We start from the raw sequence: 13,497 nt of genomic DNA, 5'->3' as shown, positions 1-13,497 counted from the left end.
CTACCATCGACAAAGACATGGGAGAGGGCGGGACGTGGAGGCATGAGGGTTTCAAGGGGAGCTCGAAGCTCGAGGCGAGCCAGGCGTTGCGCCGAGGGGCTGACAAGGAAGGCCAGATTATCGGTAGGAATAATACCTACCAAAGATATGGGAGGGGATAGTTTATTCAATCAAGATGACGCTTGGGACCCGACTTAAGTTGTCTTACCAAGACAGTTGGTTGCCTGCCCAGTGGAGAGCTACCCCATGTCGCGTCACGTGAACATGCGCTAGTCCTGCTCTGACGCTAGCGCCATCCAACACGGAGCTCAACGCTCAACACCGCGAAATCTCGGAGCCCGTGTCCATCGAGAAGAGCAACCGTAATTCCTCGCCGTCAGCCTTCCCCGACTCAATCGACCCGAGGCGCCCTCAGCCCCCCGCCATGTTCTCCCGAGCTCTCAGAGTCCCTCGAGCGGTGCCGCTATGTGCCCGGGCCCGGGTGCCGCTCACCGCCCGGTCTGTCACCACGGACGCCGCCTCTTCGTCCCTGAGCCACTCCGTCCCCAAGGTGAGCTGTCGTCGGCCTGTGGTTTGGCTCGTTGCCATGACTGCGTAAAGAATGCTTGGCGATTTCGGCCTTCCCTTCTAATGCCTTCTTGCGCAGGCCGAGGATGAGCCTTTCCAGGTCAACCTAAGCGACGAGCTTCGAAACATACGAGCTGGATCCGCCACCCTACAGTATCGCCACCACCAAGCAAGACCTCAGGAAGATGTACTACGACATGGTCTGCATCAGGTACGCAGCCAGTGGCTTCCAGCTTACAGAGACTGTAGCTGGACGAGCGTCGGCTGATAATCGCGCAGGCAGATGGAAATGGCGGCCGACCGCTTGTACAAGGAGAAGAAGATCCGTGGCTTCTGCCACCTATCGACCGGCCAGGAGGCCGTGGCCGTAGGCATTGAGCATGCCATCACCAAACAGGACGACCTCATCACTGCCTACCGATGCCACGGTTTCGCCCTGATGCGAGGCGGCACCGTCCGGTCCATCATCGGAGAGCTGCTAGGCCGACGCGAGGGCATTGCTTACGGCAGGGCGGCTCCATGCACATGTTTTCCAAGGGCTTCTACGGCGGAAATGGCATTGTCGGTGCTCAGGTCCCCGTCGGCGCTGGCCTGGCGTTTGCGCACAAGTACAACGACAGCAAGACGGCAACCATTATCCTGTACGGTGACGGCGCCAGCAACCAGGGCCAGGTCTTTGAGGCCTTCAACATGGCCAAGCTATGGAACCTGCCTGCGCTGTTCGGCTGCGAGAGTGAGTTTGCCCCCACTACCTTGGATCGACGGCCGAAGGAACCATGTGGACACTGACTGGCAAACATTGCAGACAACAAGTACGGCATGGGCACCTCGGCTGCCCGCTCCTCGGCCCTGACCGACTACTACAAGCGCGGGCAGTACATTCCGGGTCTCAAGGTTAACGGCATGGACGTTTTGGCTGTCAAGGCGGCTGTCAAGTACGGCAAGGAGTGGACTGCGTCGGGCAAGGGCCCTCTGGTCCTGGAGTACGTCACCTACCGCTACGGCGGTCACTCCATGTCCGACCCCGGCACCACGTACCGCACGCGCGAGGAGATTCAGCGCATGCGCTCCACCAACGACCCCATTGCCGGGTTGAAGCAGAAGATCCTGGACTGGGAGGTGACGAGCGAGGACGAGCTCAAGAAGATTGACAAGGAGGCGCGCAACCACGTCAACGAGGAGGTTGCGGCCGCCGAGGCCATGGCCGTGCCGGAGCCGAAGCCGTCGATTCTGTTCGAGGACATCTACGTCCGCGGCACCGAGCCGCAATTCATCCGTGGGCGCACCCCGGACGAGAACTTCTACTTTTCTCAGTAGGCGCGCACCTGTAATGACTTATTCAAGCTTCTGCCTTTGTACTATAAACCTGATAGAGGGCGGCCAATCAATCCCAGATATTTCCTTTGCTCTGCTTCTCCCGCTTTCTTTGCGATGCGCGCAATCCGAGCGATGTCCGAGTGCCGGACCGGGTCACGTGATAAACGCGCCGTGACCTGATCCCTGTCACGAAGCCAATTAACGCGAACCTTCTGCCTAGAGCCAAGGCGCGTCATGTTCAGGTCGCCAGCCAGTTTCGCGTGCGTCCACAGCTCTCGTCGTCCCGTCCTCACGCTGGCCTCGCAACGATTTTGCTGCAGTCTGCTCCGCCTCACAGCACTTCGGCCCCCATCCCAAAGACTGTGTATCATGGCGCCAAAGCAGGCGACTCTGGGGTACGTCAAGCCCAGGCAAGCCACGTTAGGGTGCGTGGCAAGGCAGAGAGGCTGCCTTGGGCACTGTCGCAACTCCTGTGCATTTGCTGACCGGCGCTTTGCGGCTTGGCAGAAAGTTCTTTGGAGCCAAAGGGCCGCGCCCAGCAGCAGACCAAGTTGACCTTTGCCACCAAGACGAGGCAGAACGAGGCAGCGAATGGACATGGCGAGGCAGGTGTGAGCACCAAGGGGAACTCAGACTCGGAGAAGGGTAGGTTCTTCAGCTGCGACTCCTCACCATGAATTGCAGGCCGGCTGACGCGGAGGCTAGATGGCAAGAAGCGAGCACGACTGGCCGACCAGGACACCACGAAGAATGAAGTCGACGAGGAAGACGACGGGCCGGTGGTCAAGCGCGCAAGAAGAAGCCGGAATCGGGTTAAGCCTGAGGAAGAGGAAGACGGTGTTGGGGAGGAAGGGGTCAACATGGAAGAACAGCCTCCAGCTGTCAAAGGAGAGTTCAGCCAGTCCAAAACCGAGAAGGGTCGCCGGGCCAAGCCAGAAAACGTCGTTGACGACGGTCTAAAGAAGAATCGACAGCCGAGTCCGCGTCGGAAGCAGAGGAAGATGCCGAGGCGGACGAGGAAAGGCCGAGGTTTCTGCTGCCAAGGCACGAGAAAGGCCCAGACTCGGCTCAAAACCAGAGCGAGCACCCCTTCCCGACTGGAATCGGGGCTCCAGTGCCGTACGCCGCGCTTTGCCAGACATTCTCTCTCATTGAGATGACGACGAAACGATTGGTGATCATGGAGCATTGCGCGCTGTTCCTGCGGCAGGTCATGCGGCTCACCCCCGACGACTTGTTGCCCACGGTCCTCCTCATGGTCAACAAGCTCGCGCCCGACTACGCTGGCATCGAGCTTGGCATTGGCGAGTCCTTGATCATGAAGGCCATTGGCGAGACGACGGGACGCAGCCTTCCGGTCATCAAGGCGGATCAAAAGGATATTGGTGACCTGGGGCTGGTCGCAGTCAAGAGCAGGTCCACGCAGCCCACCATGTTCAAGCCGAAGCCGTTGACGGTCCGAGGCGTTCACCAAGGCTTGATGGGTATTGCGACGGTGACTGGCAGCGGTGCGCAAAGTCGCAAAGTCGACGGCATCAAGAAGCTATTGTCAGCGGCCGATTCTTGCGCCACCGGCAAGGTCGACATCACCAAGGACAAGGGCGGGCCGAGCGAGGCCAAGTTCATCATCCGGTTTCTCGAGGGCAAGCTCCGGCTTGGACTCGCCGAGAGGACCGTACTGGTGTCTCTAGCCCAGGCGATTGTCTGTCACGAAGCCGATCAAAAGGACAAGGTGCCGACCACGACGGAGCTAGAAAACGGCGAGTCAATCCTCAAGACCGTCTACAGGTGAGTTGGTGTCATTGATACTTTGAGGGAGCCGCAGGAGCTGAGCCGAGCGACGGCGAGTGCGAGCAGGGAGGCGGCAAGCGGGGTGGCTAGCATCTTTTCGCGAAACTCGGAGGATCTGTCCAAAAAGTACCCCGATATTCTCGCCAAGCTCCATTCCTGGGTCAAGCAAGACACGATGAGCTTTGTGCTCGACTGCGAGACGGTGGCATGGGACGTGGACGAGAAGAAGGTGCTCCCCTTTCAGCAGCTGATGACGCGGAAGCGCAAGGACGTCAAGGTGGAGGATGTCAAGGTCAAAGTGTGCGTGTTTGCCTTTGACCTGCTTTACCTGAACGGACAGCCCGTGGTGGAGAAGCCGCTTCGGGAGCGGAGAGAGCTGCTCCGAGAAGCGTTTACGCCCGTGGAGGGAGAGTTTGGCTTCGCCACGTTCATGAACGGCCAGGAGCTGGATGAGATCCAAGACTTTCTCGACGAAAGCGTCAAGGCTTCGTGCGAGGGGCTGATGGTCAAGATGCTGGACGGCACCGAGAGCGGATACGAGCCCAGCAAGCGCAGTCGAAACTGGCTCAAGGTAGGGCGGGCTGCTCCCATCCGGCTTTGGAGCGTGGGCTGACATGTTGATCAACAGGTCAAGAAGGACTATCTGTCAGGCATCGGCGACTCGCTCGACCTCGTTGTGCTGGGGGCGTACCACGGCAGGGGCAAGCGGACATCGGTGTACGGGGCCTTTTTATTGGCATGCTACAACCCGGCGACGGAGACGTACGAAACAGTGTGCAACATCGGCACGGGCTTCTCGGAGCAGGTGCTCGAGGAGCTGCACGCACAGCTGTCGGCCATCACAATCGACCGGGCCAAACCGTTCTACTCGCACTCGGGGGGCGGGCAGCACCAGCCCGATGTGTGGCTGGAGCCGCGGTACGTGTGGGAGGTGAAGACGGCGGACCTGACGCTCAGCCCGCGGTACAAGGCGGGCTGCAAGGAGGCGTGGACCCGGCGGGCGGCAAGGGCATCAGCCTGCGGTTCCCGCGCTTCGTCAAGGTGCGCGACGACAAGAAGCCCGACGAGGCGACGAGCAGCCGGCAGGTGGCCGACATGTACCGGAAGCAGGAGAGCGTGACCAAGAGCAAGGGGCCGGCGGTGGACGATGACTTTGAGTACTAGCGAATTACTACGTGTCGCGTGTTGCATGACTCAGGTCGTGTCGCGACGTGGGCGGGTGCATGAGGATCGCTTCGACGCTGGGTCAACGGCACGAGGATACGGGGCACGAAGTGGTTGGATGTTTACGTATCCACGACGCGGAATAGATGTTTGCTCGGCCTTGTCGATGCTGCTGTGCTGAAGTTGAGACAGCTCTTTTCCTCTTCGCGCCCCGCCAGCCCCCGCGCGCCACGCCAATGTGAAAAACGGGGCCTGAGTCATCTTCCCAACTTACCTCCTACTCGCCCGTCCGGCAAACGCCAATTTTTCGCGGGCCTTGCAGATTGGTCCGCCAATTGCTCGTTGCGCAACCGACAAGATGAAGTACGTGCTGGTCTCTGGAGGTCGGTATCCCCTCTCGCGCTCGTACTCGTCTCGTCTGGTGCCTCTCTCTGCTTGCAGGTGTGGTGAGCGGCGTGGGCAAGGTATCATCGGTATGCTGCTCGCCTCGGACGCCCGGTTTCCTCGCTGACGCACTCAAGCTTCGTCGGCGGGGCTGTTGCTCAAAACGATTGGCCTCAAAGTCACGGTATGCCTGTCGGACATGAAGCCCGGTTTCCAATCTGGGCTGACGAGCCTGCATATAGGCTATCAAGATCGACCCGTACATCAATGTCGACGCCGGCACCATGAACCCCAAAGAGTGAGCCCGAGCTGCTCTGCTCTCGTCGCTGGCTTTGCTGACGGTTCACCCAAAAAAAAAAAAGGCACGGAGAGTGCTTTGTGCTCAAAGACGGCGGAGAGTCTGATCTGGATCTTGGAAACTACGAGCGGTATGGCAGCGGGCCCCGAAGCGCCCCCGAGCTGACCTTGTTGCTGCTAGCTATCTGGGCCTTGACCTTACCAGAGACAACAACATCACCACGGGCAAGATATACAAGCATGTCATTGAAAGGGAGCGCCGCGGCGCTACCTGGGCCGCACCGTCAGGTCGTTCCCACGTCACCTCTGCCATCATCGACCACATCGAGCGCGTCTCCAAGATCCCCGTTGACGGGTCCGACTCGGAGCCGGACGTGTGCGTGGTATGTTGCTGCATCTTGGGTCCCCGTGTCCGCCGCGACTAACATGACGCCTTAGTCGAGTTGGTATGTGCCCGCCGCTCTGCCGCCTCCCGTTCCTTGTTCCTCTAACGTCGAATCAAGGGCGGCACCGTTGGCGATATCGAGAGCATGCCTTTCGTCGAGGCCCTCCTCAGCTCCAGCACAAGGCCGGCAAGGGCAACTTCATCAACATCCTCGTCTCATACATCCCCATTGTCAACGGGGAACAAAAGACGAAACCCACCCAATACGCCGTTAAGAGTGTCCGTAGTGCTGGCCTCATCCCTGACTTGGTAAGAGCGTTCCCGTCCCGCTCGCTCTTCATACTACTATGCTAACCCGGGAAAAGATTGCGTGCCGCTGCGAGCGACCCCTGGAAAAGGTCACCATGGGCAAGATTGCCCAGAGCTGCCAGGTCGAGGTCGAGCAGGTCGTGGCTGTCCGCGATATGCCCACCATCTACCAGGTCCCCATCTTGCTGGAGCAACAGGGCCTTCTCGAGCTCCTGCGCCACGCACTGGTCCTCGACAAGGTGTCGCTGACGCCGGCCCTGGTGACCAAGGGCGCAGAAGTCTGGAAGAAGTGGAACACAATCATTCCGCAGGAGCACTCGGAGAAGATTGACATCGCCCTGGTGGGCAAGTACGTTGAACTCCTGACGCCTACCTATCCGTCGTCAAGTCCCTAGAGCACTCGACGATGCGGTGCGGTCGAAAACTAAACCTAATATGGGTCGATTCTGAGCAGCTGGAAGACAAGACGCAGCACAGCGACCCGTCGGCTTCTACAAGGCGTGGCACCAGGTCTCCACCGCCGCCGGCATCCTGGTCCCCGGCGGCTTTGGCCAGCGCGGCACCGAGGGCATGATCAAGGCGGCCCAGTATGCTCGTGAGCGCAAGAGGCCCTTCCTGGGCATCTGTCTTGGCATGCAGATTGCCGTGATCGAGTACGCGAGGCACGTCTGCGGCAAGGCCAAGGCCACGTCGGAGGAGTTTGATGCCCAGGCCGAACACCGCGTCATCATCTTTATGCCCGAAGGTTCCAAAGACACCATGGGCGGCACGATGCGCCTCGGCTCGCGGGCGACGCACTTCCAGCCCGGCAGCGACCACAGCAAGCTCCGGGCGCTGTACGGCGAAGCCACCGTCATCGAGGAGCGCCACCGCCATCGCTACGAGGTGAACCCCGACTACGTCGACGAGCTCGAAGCGGCCGGCATGACGTTTGTCGGCAAGGACGACTCGGGCAACCGCATGGAGGTGTTTGAACTCCGACCACCCGTGGTTCGTCGGCGTGCAGTACCACCCCGAGTACCTGAGCCGCGTCCTCGACCCCTCGCGCCCCTACCTGGGCTTCGTCGCCGCCGCCGCCGGCTGCCAAGGTGACGCAGGACGCCCTCAAGGAGAAGACGCTGGTTGTCAACGGGGCCCTGGACGGTACCAAGTTTTGACGGGCTGGCGGCGGAAGCCCCGGCGGGAGTTGGCGGAGGAGGAAAGGTACCGTTTTTTTTGCAATTTTGGCTTCACAGGGAGGTTCAGCAGAGGCAGAGATGGCGCGGGCGAAACTAGACACGGTACAGGGCTTTGGGACGGTTCACGGCGGCATTGCACGAACGTATTGTCGGGACATGGGATGATGGGTGTGTTTGCCGAGTTTCTCCTTTCTTGTTCACTCTGACTTGATCTCGGTGATGATAGACCATATCCTGATTGTTATACATGAGGTGTTTTTTTTTGCGCGCTGGGGTGACGTTGCGCCATGCTACTCGTTGGTACGAGATGGAATATAAAAAGTTTTTAAAAATATTATTAGCATGCGCCTTGGGCTCTGATCCTTCTCCTCCTCGTTCTCCCGTGGTGCTTCCGTCGAGATGCCCCGTCTTGCCCTTGTTCTCTCCCATTCTTCGCCCAGGCGGCACGGCACCGTCGATGCCCCTCTACAGTATCGAGCGTCTATCCTCGTCGGCCATGCCCTCTCCGTCATCCGTCGTCGCATCCTCGCCGCGCAGCAGCCCGCGCTCCTCGACCCCCGCCTCCTCGAGCGAGGAGGCGCGGCGCCTGATCCCATCGGCGGCGACGGCGGCGCGGGAGAAGGCCAGCGCGGCGGGCAGCGGCGTCGTCGTCGCCGCCGCCGTCGAGGACGTACCAGACGTCCTTCTTGGTCAGCAGGCCGTGGAGGACGCCACGGTCGCTGAAGAGGACGTAGCGCAGGCCGAGCTTCCGGAAGTAGGAGACGGCGAGGTGCAGGCTGGTGCGCGAGGGGAGGGTCAGGGGCGTCTGGTCCATCCAGGGGCGCAGGTCGAGGGTGGAGCGCGGGTCGGCGAGGGGCTGGTGGGCGAAGAAGACCTCGGTGTCGGGCGGCAGGGAGCGCGGCGGCGCGGCGGCGGTGCGGATGTTGTAGCTCAGCTCGGCGCGTGAGATGTAGCCGAGCAGGACGGCGTCGCGCGGGTCCGAGATGACGGGAAGCCGCGGTAGGGGTGCATGTGCAGGATGGTGGTGAGGAGGCGATGCTGTGGCCCGTGGCGGTGAGGACGACGAGGTCCTCGATGCGCGTCATGATCTGGGCGGCGGGCACGTCGGGGATGGCAATCTCCTCGCTGCTGTCGAGAAGGGGTACTCGTTGAGGTGGATCCACGACTCGTAGATGCCGCGGCGCGAAGGCGTCGCCCACCCTTGGACAGCATGACGGCCACCATGATGGGCAGCACGTACGTCAGGGCGCCCGTGAGCTCAAACATGATGACGACAATGGACACGGTCATGCGCGTGACGCCGGCGAGGGCCGCCGCGGCGCCGACGATGGCGTAGGTGCCGGGCGTGACGCAGGGGGTGTCGGGCGCGCACGACGACGCGAAGACGATAAAGCCCGGGTGGCTGGCAACCCAGATCTCCATGACGATGCCGACGGCGCGGCCCGTGAGGGCGCCAATGGCCATGGACGGCAGGATGATGCCCGCGGGGATCTGCAGGCCAAACGTGATTGTGGCGAGCAGGAAGCCCAGCACGGCGGCCAAGATGAGCAGGACAATGGTGCTGGCCGACGCAGCGCCCGTCTTGCACAGGCCGACCTGGTCGTCGAGGACCCGCGCGCAGTCGGCAAAGAGGTTGGACACGAGCTCCGACGACTGCACCTTCATGTAGAAGTTGGGGTAGTTGATGAGGGCCGTCAACAGCGCCACGGCCGACACCTGCGCAACAGGCCCGGGCAGCCAGGCCGTGGCCTTTTTCCACCGCGCGACGGCCATGTTGGCCTTGATGAAGAGGCCGCCGTACACGCCCTGCCGGGGGTTGGTCAGCCCAACACGGAGGCAACGGATGACGGGTGCCGGACACGGCAAAGGACAAGGGACATACCCCGAAGATGCCCAGGAGCGCATAGGGGACAATCTCGAAGCCGTGCCAGTCGACGCTGTACTTTGTCTGGTACAAGACGAGCTTGCCGGAGCGAAAGGGGTCCAAGGCTTGGAGCGCGACGGCGGCCGTCATGGCGCAGACGAAGCTCTGCCACATGGTCTTGTCCGGGAAGTAGTACGAGAGTTGCTGTTGCAGCGTCAGCCGAGTCAAGTGTGAAGCAGTGGCGAGAGAAGGGCTGCGAGTACCTCGAGACTGAACAAGACGCCGCCGATGGGGGAGCCAAACGCAACCGAAATGCCCGATGCGGCGGCCGCAGAGAGCACCTCTCGCTTGCGAGCTGGGTCGAGTCAGCCGTCTGCCTCCAAAGGAGCGTGCGGGGCGGCAGGCTCACCCTCGTTGTATCTGATGTTGCCAAAGAGTTTGATGAAGAGGTTTGCGCAACAGCAGGCGACGTGAACAAGCGGGCCCTCCTTTCCCAGCCACATGCCAGAGCCGACGGCTAGAATCTGCTGCTGGTGAGCCAACACAGCCGGAGAGCACGGATGGGACAAGAAACGCACCAGGCCGAGCGATTTGGTAACGAGCGTCCAGGTCCCGAGCAGCCTGCGCATGACGAAGCCGCCCAGGATGGTCTTGATCTCCGGGATGCCGCTGTGCTTGGCGAGGATGGCATACTCCTGAACAAGCAGGGCAGCGCAGTATGCCAGAGTGACCTTGATGCCCGTATTAGCACTCGCCGAAAAGCCCAAGAGAAGCTTGCGTACTGAAAGACGAGGAAGAAGAAGTATTCAATAACCCACTTGCCGCCGCCGCCATGGACGCCGAGGCATCGCTCCAGTACTTCCAGCCCAGGCAGTTGGAGCCCTGGTCGTATCCGTAGCAGCAGAAGTTCTTGTTGAGGTAAAGTGTCCTCCTCAGGGCCGCTGGAGCAGAATCCCAGCTTGAGGTCGGCCAGCCAGTCGGTTGTGATGTCGATGACGGCAGCAATGGCGCCGACGAGGAGGCCGGTGAGGACCAGGACAATCCAGACCTGGCTGGCATCCAGCAGGTGCTTGAAGTAGCCGAGCAGACCGCTCGCGCTCGACAGCGCGCGCAGCCTCTGGCGCTCCTTTGTATATTCGAAGATCCAGTCAATGGCCGTCAGGTCCTCGTAGCCGACGCGGCGGCCGGGGCCCTCGGTGTGCCAGTCGAGCGGCAGTCCATCCTTGGCCGCCGCCGGGCCGAGGCCATGCGAGGCGGCGGGCGACTGCTGGCGCCGGGGGGACGAAAGGTCGGGGCGCCGCGAGCGGGCGGCGAGGGAGAAGAATCGCGAGGGCGCCGACAGCAGCGACGGCTTCGGCTTGCGCTTAAAGGACAGCGGCACGGTCAAGCCGTCGGCGGTGGGGTCGTCGTCGAGGACGTCGCCGTCGCCTGGATGGCGGGCGAGCGAGACATCTTCTTCGTCGTCGTCGTCGTCGTCGCCGTCGTCGTCGCCCAAGAAGTCGAGCTCGTCGCGGCCGTCCGAGGGAGGCGGCGTGTACGCCGGGGGCGAGTGAGACGACGACGAGGCCGAGGCGAATGCATGGTCGCTCGGGGCAGCCCTAGACATGGTGCTGCGGCTCATCCCATTTTCCGAATCTGCGTGTGCCGGGTTGGGAGGATGGCAGAATTCTTGTACATACGTTGCCGCTTCGTGTCTCTGGGAGAGAGGCTGATGCGACGGAGTGTTAGTGAGGTGTCGAGTTGGTACTTGGGGATGCTAGAAACAGTTGAAAGATGAGGTAGTCGAGGACGTCATTGCAAGTTGGTCCAGGGCCTTGAAAGGCAACTGTGGATACTTGATCATTAGCACATGTCAGACCGTGCAAGTACCTCTCCGTACCGCGAGATCGAGCTCGAATCTCGTCTCCACCAACCACCATCACGACATTGTCAACTGAGCCTTCATCAATCATCGAAAACGACGTCTTGTTGCCCGAGTAGATTCTCCGTCACCTGCAGTCTCTCACTTACTCCAACAGCTTGCAAACTTTCTTACTCCCGCCCGCGGCCATGGCGCCTTGAACGTGCCCTTGGTGCGGACCTCGAAAAAGCCGTCTTCTTCACAATCACATCCACAATCATGGATCCGACAGGCTCAGAGCCTCTCCAGAGCGGCGGCGCAAGCCCTGCCGTGCCCGGTGGACCGGCTGCCGACGTCGCCAAGATCTGCGACCTCTTGCGGGCAAAGGACGACACGCAGAGGTTCGTCGGCCTCGCTCTGCTCAAGTCGGTCCTCGACAACTCGCCCCAGCTCCGCCAGGATGACCAGGCCGTGCAGTTTCTGTGGCAGAGCCTCTCGTCCAAGTTTCTCGACAGGCTGCTGCTGACCGGCTCCAACCCGTCAAACAAGAACGCCAAGGAGATGCTCGACCTGGCCGTCTCGGTCCTGCACACCTTTGCCGCCCTTCTTCCCACGCAGCTGAGGGCCGAGCCCAAGTTGACGGGCCGGATACCCGGGCTCGTTGATGCCGTGCTGCACAGGTGGGCAAACTTGACCATCGACCGCCTATTCCCTGGTCCTAACTCTGCGTCGCCAGCTCTGAGGAGACCACCAAGCTCGTCCTGCAGCTCCTCCACACCCTGGCAAGCTCCCCCGAGGGAGCCCGCGCCCTCGTCGGTGTCCAAGACTTGAGCCCTCTCACCGAGATTGCCCCTGCCAATGCCCTTGTCCTGGACATCCTTCGCTTCGCCTGGCTCAACAGCATGGCAGGCGTCGAGGACAAACGAGCACTGTCCCACAGGATAGACGAAACGATTCAGAGCCTCACGTCGTCATTTACTGGCACCGACGCAATCACTTTGCTCGAGTTTCTCGCGTCATTCCTGCGGCAAGCCGACTCCACGGTAAGCTAAACACAAGTGAGCTGCAGCAGACCCGATGCTCACTCCATGCCTAGATTCTACCCACGGAGCCAAGATGGCTCAAAGCAATCTCTGGCTACATCCAAGCCATCGTGACAAGTCGGCCCTCGAGTGAAGCAAGGTCTGCCTACACCAACGCGACCGCATCCCTTCTGCAGGCCTATCCCTCGACGACACCGAAGCTCCTGTTCACGGACAGCAAAAAGGAGGACAAGCCCTTTGCATATCTGCTCATCAGCCTCCTTCTCATCGACATTCGGTCATCGGCGCCATTGCTCCTAGAGCAGCTGAACACGCCAGGATATTCCGCAACGTCCAGGCGGCTGGCGTCGGCGTTCGACATCATCTGCATCTTCATAGGGCATCTGGTTCGATCGCTCGAAGAAGAGTCGCTCGAGGGCCTTGCCATGTCCCCAGACAGTCTGCTCAAGATTCGAAAGGGAATATCAGATACAATGTCCGTCACAATCGAGTATCTCCGGGATCGGTGGGATGCCTCTGTGGCGGGTGCCATGGGTTTGCATCCCGACGCTCGGGTCGGCAACGCCGAGACTTCGACCGGCTCTCACCGAACGCTGACATGGGACTCCATCGCCAACGCAGCCAACGACGATCCCTTCATCCTCTCTGCTGTCCGCGCTCTGGCCCTGTGGCTGCGAGAAGACGAGAATAAGCTGCTGCGCAAAGAGGCAACGGGGCTGGTCGACATGTTCATGGACCTCTACCGGGCGAGCACTCCGGAGAAACTCGACTTCAGATCGCCCGTACTGGTCGCGTTGGAGGCATTGGTGGTCCTGGATCAAGGGCGGGAGCTATTCTTGCGCCATGACGGATGGCAGATATTGAGCAAGGACTTGGCCGAGATATTCCGCAATGCCTCGGCCATGAGCCACGAAGGCGAGGCCTCTCGCGGAACTGAGATCGTTCGCATTCTTCTTCAGGTGGTGGAACAGGAATCAGGCGGTACAACAGAAGAGTGGATGAATCTCATTACCACCGTCGCCGCCTGGGACCTCTCCCCCCAGGAACGGCCGCCCGAGGTGCAAGAGTTCCAGGTTGCAGTGCTACAGCTCTCCTGCACGCTGCTGGCGAGGGCGAGCGGGGGGATGCAAGGCAGATATAGACACTCCATCGACGCCATCAGTGGCATTGCGACACAGCTAAGTCGGTGCATTGGGCGGGATAGCTTTGTCAGGGAAGCCATGGAGGACGTCATCGATACCCTGGGCGGGCTGGAGGCACACGGTAGCTGAGGCCTGTCGTGCCTCCACAGCCGCCGGTCTTGACCGCAGGGCCCGAGCTGCTGGCAACGCTGCATCTCTTCAAAATGAATCTATTCG

At 61.0% G+C, this 13,497-nt stretch overlaps 3 protein-coding genes across 3 annotated transcripts; 2 read left to right on the top strand and 1 right to left on the bottom strand.

Moving 5' to 3' along the window:
* Positions 1–17: 17 nt before the first annotated feature.
* HRG_08759 (dehydrogenase e1 component domain-containing protein) lies at positions 18–7,371 on the top strand (the record flags this gene model as incomplete). The annotated part of the gene is made up of 26 exons (XM_044867230.1): positions 18–123; positions 291–550; positions 647–667; positions 738–778; positions 847–1,021; positions 1,078–1,300; positions 1,373–1,880; positions 2,105–2,144; positions 2,269–2,309; positions 2,396–2,529; positions 2,590–2,802; positions 2,847–3,672; positions 3,742–4,246; positions 4,304–4,638; positions 4,692–4,832; positions 5,028–5,222; positions 5,281–5,312; positions 5,361–5,407; positions 5,466–5,521; positions 5,586–5,651; positions 5,702–5,896; positions 5,959–5,966; positions 6,024–6,214; positions 6,271–6,555; positions 6,692–7,204; positions 7,312–7,371. The coding sequence occupies 26 exons, from the start codon at positions 18–20 to the stop codon at positions 7,369–7,371; spliced, it is 5,217 nt and encodes a 1,738-aa protein (XP_044718117.1).
* Positions 7,372–7,857: 486 nt separating this feature from the next.
* On the bottom strand, positions 7,858–10,877 carry HRG_08758 (voltage gated chloride channel domain-containing protein; the record flags this gene model as incomplete). Its single annotated transcript, XM_044867229.1, has 8 exons — positions 7,858–7,978; positions 8,067–8,430; positions 8,592–9,198; positions 9,275–9,460; positions 9,520–9,611; positions 9,666–9,780; positions 9,835–9,987; positions 10,035–10,877. 8 exons carry the CDS (start codon positions 10,875–10,877, stop codon positions 7,858–7,860), a joined length of 2,481 nt encoding a protein of 826 aa, XP_044718116.1.
* Positions 10,878–11,375: 498 nt separating this feature from the next.
* HRG_08757 (neurochondrin domain-containing protein) lies at positions 11,376–13,410 on the top strand (the record flags this gene model as incomplete). The annotated part of the gene is made up of 3 exons (XM_044867228.1): positions 11,376–11,776; positions 11,833–12,139; positions 12,193–13,410. 3 exons carry the CDS (start codon positions 11,376–11,378, stop codon positions 13,408–13,410), a joined length of 1,926 nt encoding a protein of 641 aa, XP_044718115.1.
* Between the last annotated feature and the right edge of the window lie 87 nt (positions 13,411–13,497).

Source organism: Hirsutella rhossiliensis, assembly GCF_020360975.1.
Source record: "Hirsutella rhossiliensis strain HR02 chromosome Unknown scaffold00010, whole genome shotgun sequence".
Classification (NCBI taxonomy): domain Eukaryota; kingdom Fungi; phylum Ascomycota; class Sordariomycetes; order Hypocreales; family Ophiocordycipitaceae; genus Hirsutella; species Hirsutella rhossiliensis.
This window is presented reverse-complemented; position numbering and strand designations above follow the sequence as displayed.